The sequence below is a fragment of the Diorhabda carinulata genome, chromosome 11 (genome assembly GCF_026250575.1).
Source record: "Diorhabda carinulata isolate Delta chromosome 11, icDioCari1.1, whole genome shotgun sequence".
Classification (NCBI taxonomy): domain Eukaryota; kingdom Metazoa; phylum Arthropoda; class Insecta; order Coleoptera; family Chrysomelidae; genus Diorhabda; species Diorhabda carinulata.
Window position 1 is genome coordinate 6762600 of NC_079470.1, and position 18303 is coordinate 6780902.

At 30.1% G+C, this 18303-nt stretch overlaps 2 protein-coding genes across 3 annotated transcripts in view; one reads left to right on the forward strand and one right to left on the reverse strand.

Moving 5' to 3' along the window:
* The window catches only part of LOC130899529 (sestrin homolog), a 157037-nt gene extending 149104 nt beyond the window's left edge, over positions 1 to 7933 (forward strand). For both annotated transcript variants that reach the window (XM_057809530.1, XM_057809531.1), the window contains one exon: positions 567 to 7933. In XM_057809530.1, coding sequence (XP_057665513.1) covers positions 567 to 656 — 90 coding nt within the window. In that variant the 3' untranslated portion in view covers positions 657 to 7933. The remainder of the gene's footprint in view (positions 1 to 566) is intronic.
* A 528-nt stretch (positions 7934 to 8461) lies between these two features.
* Positions 8462 to 18303, reverse strand: LOC130899531 (zinc finger protein ZFP2-like). The gene is made up of 8 exons (XM_057809534.1): positions 17881 to 18303; positions 17216 to 17716; positions 15088 to 15543; positions 14592 to 14798; positions 13849 to 14002; positions 12272 to 12490; positions 11856 to 12162; positions 8462 to 8695 (listed from the first exon to the last, which is right to left on the reverse strand). The coding sequence occupies exons 1-8, from the start codon at positions 18025 to 18027 to the stop codon at positions 8542 to 8544; spliced, it is 2145 nt and encodes a 714-aa protein (XP_057665517.1). The 5' UTR covers positions 18028 to 18303; the 3' UTR covers positions 8462 to 8541.

Here is an 18303-nt window from a genome sequence, read left to right on the forward strand (position 1 = left end):
TGATGACAAGATCTGACAACGTGATGTCCTCAAGCCCCCAATCTGAGTTCACAAAACTCACTAAAGTACATGGTCTCAAGCCTTGTAGAGATTGTTAGTAAAAACTCAGCTAGGTCTCACTTGTGATACTGAAAAGGAACGTGCATTGAACTGAGTTATGATGTCTTAAGTGAGAATAATCTGAGCTGTGATGTAAATGGAAAGCAGCTATAATATTGTCGTATAGAATTAGGTTTAAGAAATTCTAGTTTAAGCACTTGAAGTGGCAAAACTCTTATTGTCTCTTGGAATCTTTTTAATACTTGAGGATTATGCTACATTGAATATTTATGCTATTTTTACTTGTGAGAAGCCTTCTCTAATCAATGCAGTAACTGCAAAACAATATTCGTTAGAAAATTATGGATTTTGGCAAATATACTGCTTAATTTTGAAGATTTAATTACAGAGCTAAGTTGAATACTTAGTCAAAATGAAGTTTACTTATTTTGCCCAGTTTTATCTGAAGATTTTATTAAAAGTGAAAGTTTTTAAATTTCAATTCAAATGTTTTGTCTTCATTCCAGGTTCATGTAAATCTAATGGTTCTTGAATCAAGAATGCAGGCTGAATTATTATATGCTCTAAGAACAGTGAATCGATACATGACAAACTAAAAAAGGTACTGATCAGCGCACTATATGGGATATAGGGAACCTGAAGATATATAGGGTTTCATTTGGTATTTATTCCATCAAAGTACCTACCTAATAGGTATATAGAGCCTTTTTATTAAAAGAAGAGAAGAATAATGGTTATTGCACAATGCTACAAAATACCTTGTTTTTTTTTAATTATTTGTTGTAAGCTATACTATTGAGTGTTATATTTGTACAAGACATTTACGTTCATCTGGTATATTGTATTTCAGTGTTTCGAAAAACGTTTTAATATTTTTCATAATCATTGAATTCTACTAAAGATTTTTGTCTGCCTTAAAGAGGGAAGCAGAACAGAATTTTAAATGAAACAAACCTGTAGATTCTTGTGGGAAACCAATTTTTGAAAATGTGTATTTAGCTCGGAATCAATTTTGATACTATAGCAAATATGAAAAAATACAGAAAGTTATATGTTTACCAATTCACTGATGTAATTAACCACCAAATAGTAACTTTTGTTGCTAATATGTCATCAGTATTTTTAGAATCTATATCAAAAACGATAAACTGGGTGATGTATTATAAGTAGTCTGTTATGAAAAATATACACATGTCACTTACTTGGTCATATTAATATTACCATTAGTAGTTTATTTTGTGCTAGAGTCATGTTTAACAGTTATTCCCACAGATGACTCAGATTGGTCTATGTTAGTGTGCATATTAAATATGTAACTGCACTTGTAAATAGATTGGAAAAAATATATTTGTCTCATTAATAGTAGGGGAGCTCTAAAAGCTGAATTGGGATTCACACAAATGGGAACCTGTATTCTGAAGTTTCAATGATAACGAGAATAAAAGGTTCTATACAGATTTTCAGCAATGTGTTAACAAAATAATCACATGAAAATATTTCAACGTGGCAGATATTGTTGATTTTGATCGTAGGTTCCTGAATTTTTACAAATCACTAACCGCTTTCAAGAAAGGAATTAAAAATTGAACAAAGAGATATGTGTATTCATGATTCTACTTTATTCATAAAATATAATAGTTGATATGGTAGAACTATTTATTGAACAGAGAAGATAAATGCTAAAACATTTGAAACCATCATAATAGGAAGGATAGACCTGTTATGCTTCTAGCAAGTTCTTATTTTAGTATATGCCTTTTGCAGCCAGATTTATTGATAGCAAGATTTGAATTTCAATTCATCAGTTGTAGTTACTTTCAAAAGTTCTTTTTTGACTCCTTCAGTATTTGCACTTGAACAAGAGTCCAAAATTCAATTAGGTATGATCAATCATCATCTTTATTTTTCCTCTTTCTAAAATTTGAAAACTGGCTGAATCCCTTCATCCAAATATTCATGAAATTCACTTCATCACCGTGAAGCTGAAGATTACTTTCAAAACAACTTTGTCGAGTAGGTGATGAGACTTTTGGATTGAATTAAATCTGATCATTAAACATCATCTTTATCTTTCAAAAAATTCTACACAGAAAAGAATAGTTTATTGAACCTATACTCTATAAACCAGCAAACTTTAGTTGCTCCAACATATCTATTAACCAAAGTATATTTAAGATAGGCAGACGACTCAGAACTAAGACTGTTCATGTTCCAGCTCATCTCTTAAAATACTTTAAAAAGAAGAGCAGGAGTATTTCTAATGATCGATTATTTTTTCACGGTTCTGACAGACTGCTTCTAGACCCATAATCCTTTATGACGAACATATACATAGTGGAAGTGCTCAATGGAATGCAAAGTAGTTTTTGGGCCATCAATGAAGTCGACTTCATGATTATAACACTTTTAAAACCTCTTTAAGAGCTTTCCTGTTGACCAGTTTACCATGAATATTCATACTACGCATTAAGAAAGCGGCGCGTTTGCTCTTGGGAACTACCTGAACTTGTCAATTTTCAGCCTTATTGGTTTGTGATTACAACTTGTTGGAAAAGGGTACCACGTGTTTTATTAGTACTTTTTAAAATCATTTATATATATATCTCCGATAAGAAAATTAATAAAAAGTATGTCTCTTTAGTGGTGTTTTTTTCAGTATATTTTTACTTAATTTTTTTAAGCACTCTTCAGAATAACGTAAAAAGCAGAAATTGAGGAATCTACAATATATTTTATTTGACAATTAAAGTACCTTTCTAATGTATTGAATGATAAAAATTTTTACACTTACTCTTTATAAGTGAAATTTTATTTTTCACAATAAATTCCTTTTAGCAGGAAGAATAATAACATATCGGCTGTTATGGGGTTATTTTACGTTGCTGTATTTTTGACCATTTTACTGTCTTGTTCTCAAATAAGTCCTGCATGATTTAAAAATTTCTGGTGTAAATATTTTAATTTTCTCTCTTTTCTGACGAAAATGATAATTTTCGCACAAAAAAACTTCTCAATTATTTATATACCACTTTTAAATTAAAAAAAACAGTTAATTAAAATATTTTTCATATATAATTCGAAAATACCACATGAAATAAATTGAAGCGAAAGTATACAATACAGATGGAGCTGAGCAGCTGTGCATGTGACGTAGTCTTCTTCCTTCTTCTTTTATCTATGTTATATATATAAACATTCCCATAATCGCGAAAATTTAAATTTACACGAAAAATAAATTGAAAAAAATTATTGTTACAAAGAATATTGTTTTTTTAATTTTGCGTCAGTTTTTTTTGTCGATCAACATTACTACAATATTTTACATGAAATTATTTCTATTTATATTCACGAGCCCATAAGGCTCAAATGGACGTGTTTCGCTCGTTGGACTGGGTGAACGCTTCACTTATTTTGTCGGACAATATCGTCGGTATAGTGGTTATGCTACATAATCTCATTCAAATTTAAAAAAATGTGTTATTATCACAAACCCTGAAGGCTGAATAATTACATGTTCAGGTAGTACCCAAAAGCAAACGCTCCGCTTTCGTAATGTGCGGTACGAATTTTCGTGGTAGATCCTTAAAGGCCCTTAAATAAGGTTTAAAAATGTTCTAATCATAAAGTCGACTTCATTAATGACCCAATAACTAAAGGACATATATTATCTGAAATGCTCGAGTGAATCCCAAAATCTCAACTGGGGCTCCCCTACTAAAGGTTTTTGTATAATATGTAAATAAATAAGTCACCATGGAAGTCTGCGCTCTCTCAAAAATATTTTTTATACAAACCACCAGAATTTAAGCATGTGACTTCCATTTGTCGTTATTGACGGATCTATGATTTGTTTAAATATGATTTGTAAGTGAAAATGAGAAAATTGTCAGGTTTAGTCACATTAATGTCGTGTTTATTTATTTTTTTTTGGGTATTCTAATTATATATCTATCCATGATATTCTGTTTAATTTGCAGAAAATTTCTTTATCCCTAATTATAAAGTGATATTTCATCAATAAACCATAGCAAAAAAGTAGAAAATATAAATTCTAACATAAAAAGTAAAATTTAAAATAATAGTTATGTATGTTATTTTATTATAAAAAAAGAAATGATTTTACTACATTGTGTGGCTAAATCTTAGGAATTGTAATAACAAAAATCCTTCCATTGTCGACACTCAATCCAATGATAAATTTATTCTTTGTTCTGAAAATATGAGTAATTTATTAACAGACAGGCCTCTTCAAACAACATTCTTGTTAAAATTGGTAACACTTTAGAAAACATTGAAAATAATAGAAGAATGCATACATAAGTTAATGGTCAAACCTGATTTCAGGGCAAACTAGTTTGGCCTAGGCTGAACTAGTTCTTCCTATATGCAATAGGATTAACTAGCATAGCTTAGTCCAAACTAATTTATCCTAAGCCCGATAGAATAAACCAGTTTAGCCTTAGTCAAACTAGTTGATCCTGATATAAATTAGAAATATAATTATTTCTATTAAAACAATAACAAACAATCATATTATAACAATTAATAAGGGTTATTTAATAAAAGTAATAATCGTATCTCAATTTTAAAAATTGTTATTAATTTTTACATGGTGTGCTTTGGGGGGACTTGCTTATTTATATCAGAATCAACTATTTTGACCTAGGCTAAACTAGTTTATCCTATCGGGCTTAGGACAAATTAGTTTGGACTAGACTATATTAGTTAATTCCATCGTGTATAGGAAGAACTAGTTTAGCCTAGGCAAAACTAGTCTTCAAATAGAGTTTGGCCAATAACATATATAACAATTCTTGTACAAAAATTTCAGTAGAAATATTTAATACTGATAACAATGTCATTGATATCTATAAGAAAATGTCAATTGGGATTATATATATTATCCATATTTAAAGTGTTGATACGTCGCATTTTTAAATACCCGGGTTCCATAAAAACAAACTTATAACACAGTCAAACTCCTAAAGGTGATCAATTTAAGGGCAACTTTAAGTTGAAACACCTTATGTTATTGAAAAGTCATGATTCAAAATAGATATTTTGAACTCAAGTTAAGTTAAACTTGGAATTTTATCACTTATTACTAATGTATAAGAAATAACTTTGATAATGTTTCATTAACTCATCTTACAACTCGTAATTAAATGTAATATGAATCTCTATCTTGTATACCTACCAAATTTTTGATTGGAACCCAGGAAGTTTCTAAGTCACACCAATTGTGATGTATTCTTTTCACCGGCTAAAAATTGTAATGATGAATAATGGGTTATTTAGCGTATTGAGCAGGTATAAATAACATTTTTTCAATTTCACTTTGATAAAACGACTGATTTAAGAATCTGTAATATATATATAGAAATATCGAAATAATAAAAAAACCAATGGATTTTATCTACACAACAGAGAACTATTCAATTAATAACTGATTACATCAAGTATTGATAAGAATATGGATTTAAAAAAAATGAAAACATTTTTATCTAACCCCCAAATTATGTCTTGATCTCAGTATTAATATAATTTTTTTAGTATAATTTCACTGCCATATAGTTTAGCTTAAAATTTACGCGATTATAAAATACTGCTTCTCAATATATAAAGAAAAAACCTGAAGCTTCAAAGATTTTTAAGAAGGGCCAATAATTATTCAATCGACCATCACTGCTATAGCCTTGTTAAATATCATGTAATGCTAATGTGTAAAAAGAAAGTAAAAACTGTTAAAAAAATTCACATTTGATCATCAAAGTTACTATGACAAATCGACAATAATGCTATTGGAATTTTTTGACTCATTCTTCTTTATTATATTCTTTCATGATACTTCTATTTTAATCTTTCATATGCCAATTTTCCCATATGATTTTTTCTATTTATTGCACATAAACCTCAATAAACACTAATTTCTTCCACATCTATTAATAACTGCCATTGAATATTTCAGTTATATTATTTTCTCTTCTGTCTAAAAACGTTTTGGTGAGAACAGGGTGTCAAGAAATTTTCCATCCAAATGCAAACAACAGATACTAGATGTGCAACTAATCTAATTTCTCTTTATCCAAAAGCTCCTCACAAGCAAGCTAGCGCTCTTTCAAAAAGATGCTGTTAATCACTTCTTTATACATAACTCATAAAATCCGTTACTTACAATCATTAAACTTGGTATAAGCCGGAAATGATAAATTGTTTACTATAGTTACAATACTTGAAAAACTGACTTAATCTTCAAAGGAAGTAGTATCCGTAGTTTATGTTTTCAATGTTTTCTGGCCAACCTGTATATTGTTGATTAAGATACCCACTTAAATCTTATTCAGTTTTCTCTGTTATTATGAGAAAGTTGTCTAACCGATTCTTAGATGATGATATAAATAGTATTTGATTTATTCTTTTTTTAACTGGACAATAACGCAAACTTTGTGTTCGGTGTGAGTTTTTATATTGTTTATCAAAATTTGTTTGATTTCAAAATTTCTTTTTTTACTTCCATTAATATCTATTAGTAAAAACACCACTTGAAATATGCGAAGGAAATTACTTTTTAATTGTGATCGAACAATTGTGTTTTTTTTATTATATTGCTGAGACATAGTAGGGTTGAAAACGAAAGCTGTTGGTCCAAAAAGGAAAAGAAGAATAAAGATTTAAGGATGTTTAAATGCTTGGTAAAAAATTGAAATTAGTACTACCAAATTACATGATGTTTATTGGTCACAGCTTTGAGCAAAAATATAGTTATCGACCACAATCCTTGTCTTCAGATAAGCTGCAAATCGCCTTCAGATTGTTTTTGTTTTGTACCTTATGTAAAGGGTGTGAGTTAAAATATATTTTTTATAAATTTTGCTAAGAGACCTTATTATTTTTATTAAATATAAGTAAAAAAAAATTAAAATGGATATTTTTAAAGATTCTATGAATTGATACATTCTAATTACGTATAAATTGATTAATTTTTAATAGGGGTTAATTTTTATATACGAGTTGAATGTATCAACTTGTAGATGGAAGAACTACGAGTTTTAACGTCCACCCCATATAAAATATTTGTTTATAATTTTTATGTAACGCTGTGATTCAAATTTTATGTATTTGTTTGAAACAATGTGTATGTTTTTTATGACAAAATGTTTTCCCAAAATTATTTTATATTGTTCAATTAACTAACAATACAATCATATTTGATGCAAAAAGTACAAATTGTCATGATTATCGTGAAAGAATTTTATAACTAAAAAATATAGTACAAGTCATCTACATATTGCTTCTGTATACAAGACTAACAAATCCACAAATACCAGGTATATTCGTAAGGTAATGTTTGTTTTGATATGAAAAACAAATCCAATGCAGATACACCAAAAAAGAAATTATTGCACGAAAATCTACCACATTTTAAGACATATTTTGTGTAACCTGTTTATAGAACATGTTTCCTCAACATTACCACCCCTCGAATGATGCATTATTAATAATGAAGCCTTTCAATTTGTATCCCGGCATGTGACCATGAAAAATCTTCACTGTCCGTTAATAAATTAGATTAGCGACTTTGTTCACATATTCTTCTCATTAATCAAAAATAAACAAATTTATATGAATTGATGTTTCTAATCACCTTGTATACAGAAACAAGTAGTTATGAAATTCTCATTTGGAGCCAAGTAACGTAGTGGGGTATGTTCTCCATTTGTGATATTTATCTGAATGTGATTACTGTGTAATAGATTTTTAGATTGTTTCAATTAAATACTTATGATAAGTTTTGTTGATGTTTAACCATAGACTTTTAGTGAGATGTTTTAATTCATTAATCCACTTCATATAAATATAGTAATTTCATGAATTATTCGTTTTATTTATAACCTTTCAAAGAGTCAAGAGAAAAGATATAAATAATGATCATGTAATACACTGGAGCTTTAAATATTTATTCCAGAAATGGAGATTTATAACTATTTGCTCAAAAATTTTTCTAAATTTCTAAAATTTAAATGATTGCCCTTCCTAACAGGTCGACTCTTATTACTTTGAACATCTTTTAAGTTTCAATAACAGTTATCCTCTTCACATATCTGAAGATGATAACTTGATGATTGAAACGCTCAGTTATAATATGTAAAGGATATAAGTAGAAGAAAGAAATTAGTGGCTAGTCTGGATGATTTTGGGAATAAAATATTCAAAGAAAAATCAAATATATAGATAATATTTATTTTTATGTTTTTAAATAGTATTGGTCCTAGGTTTCTTCTGTTATAAAATTAGTTTGTTTTTAATAATAATTTTATAATAGAAGAGATCTAAAATCAAGACGATTTAGAAACATAAACATATATAAAAAGATCTAAGAAATAAGAAATTAAAGATAAAATTTATTATACATCAGGAAATTTATTAGAACTAATCAATATAAATAAAAAAAGCAGTCTTTGTATGTACCATTTCCATTTATCACACATGTTTTTTGGCATGAGACATCATCGTAGACCTCGATACGAAAGCTTTCCCACAAGTTTCACATGAATATGGTCGTTCTCCAGTATGCAATCGTTTGTGAATAGCCATCGGTGTAAATTGAGTAAAAGTCTGTCCACATAAATCACAACTGAAAATAATATAAAGTTAATCAATATTTCTGAATACAAACGTTGCTAAGCATTTTATTACGATTGTTACTAACATCGATGTGTATCCTGGATACAAAGAAAAGCAGAAAAACAAAATATAAGCAGTAGAAACGAAATTACCTCAAAATTTAATTTGGTTAATAGCAAGTTAAAAATTATAACTATCAAAATAATATTTAGGGGTATAATATATATATAAAAGTACAAAACGGAGAACCACGACAAAAGTGACATTATGAAAAATTTCTTTTTATAAACAAATGCCCTGCCTAAAAGCCTCTTAATAAACTGAATGCAAAACAAACTTTATAGTAAGGCATATTTATTTGGAAAATAGGAAACTTATCAACAAATTTGAATGTTTACAATAGAAATGATGATGAGTTCATCTTATGTGAATCTTCCAAATTACATCATCTAATGTTTCCGAGCCTGTTCAAGATGTATAGAGCTGAACCTTCCATCAAATATTTGTTTCTCTCAGAAGTAAAATTTTTTGTTCAGTTCCTCATTCATCTATTATTGATGTTATTTTTGTAACAATGCATCATCATTCAGGCACATTTCATAAGATACCTGATACCACTTTCCTTTGTAAATGCAACACTAAACTTGGAGCTATTTTAGTATCTTTCAAATATATTCTGTTTTGCCATAATAATTTCCTATATAAAATTAGGCAACATTGCACGAATGTAACCCAGACAAAGATGCAACCTCTTGAGTTGGGAACTATTAGGATCTGTTAATCATCTAGTTAAATGATACAAAGTGTCCCTTATTTTACCCTCCATTAACTTATCGATTCGGATTACTTAATTTTTGTCTTATACTATGAATAATCACAAATTTACCTAACTTCAAATTATTATTATATTCGTCAAGATTTATTGTATACTGACCGCTCCTAATGGGAACTAATGTTATAGTTAGCGATTCCAAGTGTCTCTTAGACCCTTGAAGTTATTTACTTTTATTTTGTACTGACGTAACTCTAACGACCATAAATATAATTAACCATTCCAAGCAGGTTCCAAGTGTCGGACTCCCTTTATGGCGCGCGCTATACCTCGGACAACATGAGTACATGCTTTTTTAATTTATTAACCTTCGAATTCTTAAAAAAATCAGCTTGCTGGTTATCCATTAATATAAGCGTAGCAAACTGACATAATTAGCCTGCCGGACAGGGGAAATGGAGCGTTATTTTTTTTGGACAAATTTCTTTGAGGTAATAGTAATGAATAATCTCCCGTTTGAAATGAATAACAACCGGTTGGTAATTAATTATTGGTAACTCGCCCAAATTACATGTTTACCGCCCTCTACAGGGCGAATGGCGCAAAATCGAGGTTTTTCGCAAAGGAAAAAGTTGTCGGTCTTGACCTAAACTAGCGATTTACAAATTTCCAGCTTATTGGTCATCATCAAAAAAATGGGTAGAGGGCCCGAGGACCATATCTTCTAAATATACACCCCACAAAAATTATCGCATTACTCATTATTTTTTAAATATTTTAAATGTGTTGTCTGTTTTTTGAATTTTATTATTATTACTAATTAAAACTCTAATAGATACGCCTTTTGCAACATTTATTTTATATCAATTTAGTCTACAGATGACGAAAAGTTTGATTTACCAAAACATAGAAAATATCGACAAAATTGTACAAAACATCTATACAAAAAAATGAACGGTGCTTAAACTTAAACCAGCCGATGAATTGCTAATAGTGCATGTTGCCGCCCCTCGTTCTAATTACAGCTTCCATTCGTCTTGGAAGGCTTCTAAACAGGTTCTGGACGTATCCTTGTGGCATGTTTTCCCAGAAGTTAAAAAGAACATTTTAAATATCATCTAGTGTTCTTATTGGTGCCGGATGTTGCTGAATTTGCCATCCTAGATGGTCCCAGACATGCTCTATTGGGTTAAGGTCCGCGCTACGTGCAGGCCAATTCAGGGTGGGTATCTCGACCTTTTCTAAGTACTGCCGAACCACTCTAGCAGCGAGTGGACGAGCATTATCGTGCATTAGCACAGCGTTGTCACCGATATGAGGCATATAGGGCACTACATGAGGTTCTAGGATATTGGTTATGTACCTGTCAGCATTTAGTCTTCCATCATTCACTCCGTGCGACCCTGGAAAGAAATTCCTCCCCAAACTATGATAGAGTCACCACCAAAGCTTTCAGTTTGACAAAAATTAACCTTCACTACATCGCCTATTTACTGGTACACGGCTATCTCATGAATACAGAAAAAAATCTTGATTCATCCATGAATAAAATATTGGACCAATCTTGAATATTCCAATTTGCGTGTTCTAGAGCAAATTTCAATCTTGCTACTCGATGTTCTCTGGTAAGACGTAGACCTCTAACTGGCATTCTGGCTCGTATACCTGCTTCTATCAGGCTATTTCGAATTGTTTGTAGGCTTATTCGGACATTACGAGCAGCCAACAGATCTGTTTGCAACCTTCGAGTGGTGGTATGCCTAATTCTTAACGCCGTTAACCTCAAATAACGACCATTTACTAGCGACGTTACCCTTCCGCAGCCTTGTCCGGGTCTTCTGGTTAGCTGCCCTGTTTCTTGGTAGCGAATAAGAACTCTGGATATAGTGATTGTTTAGCTCCAATTACCCCGGCGACGTATCTTTGACTGCAGCCATCTTGTATGAGCGCGATGATTCTAGCGGCTTCTTCATTCGTCACATGTCTTGTTAAACGTTGAGGCACATCCATTATTAACAAAATAAATTTAAATTTTCACTATACAATAACACAATTTGCTTAGAAAGTTCTCGATCTCAAGGTATTCTCCAAGACAGAAATGATTTACTGAGCATTTTTGCTTCCAAAAAAATTTGTAAGAAATTGTGATATTTTTTTTGTCCATGATAAGAAACCAGAAATATCTATCAAGTTGATACATATACAGATTGTCCATGAAAACTAAAAGTATTAAAAATATGCTAAAATATCAGTGATGCGATAATTTTTGTGAGGTGTATATATTCCCCATTCTCTATAACACAATACCGGACTGATTATCTCTTAAATTAAACATGATACCTTAATAAACTAAATATTGAGAAAATTCGGGGATGTAGTAAAATGACATTCCACTTACCTATAGGGTCGTTCTCCTGTATGTGATCTTCGATGACATCTCAAAGCATCTCTTCTAGCAAATGCTTTTCCACACATCTCGCACACAAAAGATTTTTCTCCAGTATGCATTGTTAAATGAATTTTCAAATCGACACGTGTTAAAAAACCTTTTCCACATACTTCACACATGAAGGGTTTCTCGCCAGTATGGATACGTTGATGTGTTTGCAAATAGCTTTTTGATACAAACATTTTATCGCATACATCACAAGAATATTTTCGATTATCTTGACCAGAGTGAATCTTTTTATGTGCTCTGCAAAGACCTGAAAACAAAAGTAAAAAGCCCCTTTAAGAAAATAAAATTTTAATTGTATAGATACGAGTCATATGTATACAAGTTATGGTTAAATTACATAAAATATAAAAAATAACCTGGTGTGATGAATCCTTTTCCACATATATCACAGATATGAGGTTTAACTCCTAAATGCCTGTTTGTGTGATCTAAAAGTGACTGTTTTGTTTTAAAATTTTGTCCACATGTTGTACAAGGAAATGGCTTGATATTAGAATGAACTCTCTGGTGTACCATCAAATAACTTTTACATTGGAACCCCTTGCCACATGTTGGACAAGACAACTCATAGTGACCTAAAAATATTTTGCAAAATTTATTGCTAATCACTATTAATCATGATCATTAATAACTAGACTAAATCTTTAAAAATGAAAAATACAATATACAAGATTTTTTTGAATTCTCAAAAGCAAAATGTATACCAGGTGAGGTTTATATCTTTTTTTATTTTTAAATAAATCTCAATGATCATACAGACTTATTATAACAACCCTTATTGCCCGGAATTCGACAAGGTCTGGAACAATAGACTACGATAAAAAATTACGTAAAACCTCCAGCACATCCTTTTCCTAATCCTAAAATCCTACCTGCAAGACAGACACCTTCAAGTCAAAATCCAAGACCACATTACAACTCTACACCCAATTATGTCAGGAGTTCCACAAGGAAGTGCTCTTGGCCCGATACTCTAACTTATGTATACAGCTGATATCCCCATACAACTTAACTACCGCAACATATGCAGATAACACTGTTGCATTAGCATCTCATCAGGACCTAGCTATTGTCCCTCACATATTGCAAATTTGGACGTTATTTCCTTGTGGCTGAAAGCTTGGAGAATAAAAGTGAATGAAAATAAATCTGTTCATGTTACCTGCACCCAAAGAAAAAGAACCTGTCCAATTGTGATGTTAAACGGGCATCTTCTGTAGTAAAAAGAGAGTGCAAAATACCTTGGAATTCATCTGGACTGACGACTAGTTTAGAGCACACACCTACTAACAAGACAGATTTTAGTGTCATAGTGATGTGTTGTGTAGTTAACCCTCAATCAAACTATATTTTTACAAGTTAAAGGAAATTGCCACTACAAGGTAACTTATATATCGCTATTAACCATTTGCTTATTGCAAATTTTACAGATTGCAAATAAAAAAGGGGTCGTTAAAAAATCTGACCACCCTGTCATAAACTGGTAGTGATTGAAGTTTTAAAGTGAGAAATAGATGATGGTGCTTGAAATAACAAGAATTTCTCCTCCTCACATCTTGGGGAGCTCAATTTATTGTGAAAGAAATTGGACCATTTGAAGAGCTTAACATTTATTGGATCAAGTTACTTTGCCATAGTAATTAAAATAGAGAATTACTAAATGGTCATTAGTTTAGAAACAATTAAAAATGCTGTCAAACAATACTAGAGAATATTCTCCATAAAACAGTGAGAGTGAAGAAAAAATCACTCTGAGCCTTCAATGAGTCTGTTAAGGACACTTTTTATCAATGATTAGATTTCCTTCCAAATAGTTTTGTTTAAATTCAGCATTGTATTTAGTTTCATACCCGGTCCACACCTTTTTCAATATTAATATATTTTACTTATTATTGACACTATATTATCTTAAATTATCTTAAATAATATTCACCAGTATGTTTAGCTTCATGTTGAGCTAATCCAATTCTTGATCTAAATGCTTTATCACATGATCCACATTTAAAAGGTTTTTCTCCAGTATGCTTTCTCATATGTTCACCTAATTTATAGTTAGTTGAATACATTTTGCCACAAACTTTACAAAGCTGCAAAAGATCAAAAATAATATATATTAATGCATATACACGTTCTTGATTTTAGATCACTTCTGTTTTTAAAATTAGAAAGATAAAATTTGACATTTGCACCTATCTTTAAGTCTTTATCAAAATATGATATTGACACTGACAACTTGCATATTTCTATTAACCAATAGATCTACCTACATCATGAACATCAAAATAAGAATAAAATCAAAATAGAAAATGTTCTAATAAGAAATAAGAGAAATTTTTCTTAGTCCTTACATCTGCAATATGTAGCAGAGCTTAATCAATCAAATTAATTATTTTTAGTTTTATTAGAATTTTCAAAATAGAGCTATAAATTTTACTTAAATTATTTAGGAATTTTTATCATTTATAGCTTTTTCATTCTTATGAATGTGAACCATTTCTAAAAATTCTCTTTTTTATGTATTAGAACCATTTCAAGAATTTTTGAATCTTTATAAATGAATGTATGTTTTTCATTTTGATGACCTTTATATATATATATATATATTTATATATATATATATATATATATATATATATATATATAATGTATTTAATATATATAAACATGAAAACTGACCTTGTCGCCACTTTTTTGACGTCTTTTTTCAGTACTTTGTGTTGCAGCGTTATCATTATTATTACTTAATTGATTAATATTTTTAGTTTCTTCAAACTTATTTTCCTCTTTTATCATATTTATTCCTCCTTCATTTTCACTATCTTCACTTGTCCAATCATTAACAGATTTCACTTTACTACTTGATTTAACCACGGAATTAAGAAACTAAAAAATTTATGATAAAATTTATAAAATAAGCAATTGTTCTGAAAAAATAAATCAATGGAACTATAATTGGGAATTCCGGAAGCTTACTGTATTTATGATAACAACTAATGTATTTGAGGTATGCAGGAGGCATTTTCTTTTTGTTTTTAAAAATGTGAAAAATGGATCTTCAATACAGAATAAGCCAAAATATATTGTAAATATTAAACACGTGTTTTGTAAAGAATATTAAATTGTTATTGGATGGAAAAAATGGAGTACTAAACGATTTTTAAAACATGCTTACTTTTTCTTGTACACAGCAAATTTTCTTATGGCTATTAAGAACTTCCAAATTAGTGAAAACAGTCTTACACCCTCCACATCTGTGAAAATGTTCCAAATAATGCAAATCAAAATCATCTCTTTGATCGAAATTTTTACTACAAATGTTACAGAAAAAATTATCTATGTCATTAGCCATGACTAGAAGAGAGTCACTACTGGTGGTATTCAAGTCAAAAATTTGTTTATCACTTAACGAATTTGCTTGATCAATTCCGTTTGCTTGCTTTTCTATGTGTAAGGAATTTATACTGTTACTGGAACTATCATCTTGCCTATATGCTTCGCTATCTGTTTTGATGGAGATTTGATTCACTAACACTTTGCTTTGTTCAAATTGCAATCTGATGTTATGTTCTTCCAATTTAACTTGTAAATCAAATCTGTGTGGGGTTGGATGATTTGAAGCTTCTTTAAACTAAAAAGATCAAATCAATCATGTGTAGATCTGAATTGGTTTAAAAAATTTGATCACAGAATTATTTGGTCTCATTACTTTTTGCACTCAGTAGTAACAAGGGCTTTGTTGTAATGGCAACTGGTAGGATAAAGGCATAGAAAACTTATATTGAAATGCTTAGCAGCAGTAGCAAATGACTTGAGTTTGAAGATGGAAGGAGAAATCAAGAGACTGAAAGTAGTGTTTGTAAATTAGTGAACAGTTCAAATGATGAACCCACAAGGGAGAGTTAGGCACCCTGTTATATTGATTTAGAAAGCAAAAGTTAAAGATGTTAAACATGGTATATATCTATTAATTGTACAACAAAGAGAGAAGAGGTTAACAAATGCAAAATATTTAGTTGTAAGATCGAATTTTACAAGTGAAGTTTAAACCTCAAATGTCGAATTAACCTTCAGATACGTTTTTTCTTCACGTTTTATAAATGGCGTTTACTGACAAACTTCGGTGTTAACATTACTGGCGGTCCAGGGGTAGTTTTAACTTCAGTTTAACATGAAATGGTGGACCGAACCTGACTTTTTCAAATTGTTTACATTTTAACAATATTATAAAGGGTTTTGATCAAATGATTGCAGATTTGCACTTTATATTTAATGAACTTGATGATCGTGAAGAAATAATCAACATTGTCGACGCGCCGAAAAAACAAAAAGTTATTTGAACTATAGAGAATTTTTAAATTGTCCCACATTTTTTAAATTTGTTGCGGTTCTGTAGAAAACATAACCATTTAAGTTATTTTCATCATTATTGCACGATTTTTTATTCTTTGCTCATTTTTGTTTATACAATTTTCTCAAACAATTCAACTTTCGGTAAACAATTTAGTTAATTTGTGACAATTAGCAGAAAAATGTCTGTTTATTTGTGAGCTGTAAAATAGAGCAATCTTGTTTATTCTTGGTTTAAACTAGAGTTCAAACCATAATTTAAATTTTAGTTTAATCTCCAGTTTTATCCTAGGTTGTAAAATTGGCTATAAATTGACTAACTAAGGTCTTTCAGGACTTGTTAAAAATGCTTGAGCTAGAAACCTGTAGAAGTGAAGATCTCTTTAAAGCCAATACAAATTCTGGAGGTTTTAGAGCTCTGGAACTGGAAGAACAGCTGTAGTTCTGATACAGAGGCACTACTCATTCATTTATTATGTAACCTTACTTCTCTAGCTAATAACTCTTTCTCAAGAAGTGGTCTCACTTAAATTATATAAATAACTGGTACTTAGATGAGGAGAACAATTAATATTGGACGCCATCAGCTTTTTAAGGAACAATATTAAAAGTGAAGGTGAAAAAGCTGGAAACACTGAATTATTAATAACTACATTAATCATTCCCTGATACGATTCTCCAAATTGATATTTGGTAGGAGGTCATTAATAAATTAATTTCTTCAAAAACATGAATGTCAGAATAAATAAAACAGAAGTGACTACTGTACCACAATGAGTGAACCAAGGAATATTAAAATATTTTAAGAAAAATGTAACAGGCCTAATGACATGTTACCATTAAATAAAAAAGTACCTTTTCTACTAAATTATTGTGTTAGATATAATTGGCTTGAAACTTAATTGCATTGCATAATCAGAAATAATTTAGAAATGTACTGAACGAATACTTACATCATTGAGTAAGGGAATAGAGGCATTTTCAAGTTGTAAGTCTTGCTGCAATCTAAACTGATCAGTCAATAATTGATGATCTTGCATTAATGTCAGGTTATCTTCAAATTTAGTATCTGAATTTGAATCTGCAATGGCAGTTTCCTGTGCACTAAATGTTTGATTGGAAAAATCAGTGTTACTTAAACTACTACTCACGATACTCTCTAAAGAATGCGAATTTACATCAGGTGTCATAATTATTTCTTGGTTATGTGGTAATGAAGGTAGTTCCATATCAGAGATGCTCTGTAGATGATGCTGTACCATTATCAGTTCATTACTAGTAATTGGAACTAAACATGGTTGTTGACCATTTTCTATGCAGTTTGATAATTCTTTATATAATTCTAGTAATAGTTTTTCAGTACGAACTGAACGTTCTCGAAAATCAGTAAATAATTCCAACTTGTACAGACATGCATCACAGATCATCTTAGGCAATTCATCCGTCTCCAGAACCTAAAATTTTAATAGTTATTAACATACAAATATGAATATGAAATATATAAAGCTTATGCTTAAAATGTTTTCCATTTGGTTATTGAATATCAACAACACATATAAAAGAAAAATCAATTCAAATATAAGAGATAAAAGAAATCAACCAAAACTGGAAAAACTACCTGAACTGGAAGACAGGAATCTATCTTTTTACTCAATTGTCGAATTGTACCCTCATGCTCAAATATGTTTATGCCTAAGTAAACCTCAGTTTTAGTTGCACAGAGCCTACATAATTCTTCATATTTTGGATTTTCCACAGAAGTCATGGTCTTATTTTATATGCAAATGAAAATATAAAAGATTTAAAAGCTACTACTACAATATTTACAGTTTACTCATCATATAAAATAGAAGTTAGATTTTATTAACATTTATAAACTCAGATAAATGTCTTTTTTGGAAATACCCTTTTCATCTTCTTTTTCTCATATGACAATTTTGACATTGTCAACCGAATACTATGTCTATGGTTAAGCTTGTAACTAAGAGCTATATCTATATAGGTGAAAATAAGTGTATGTTAAATGAATTCTCTGAGAACG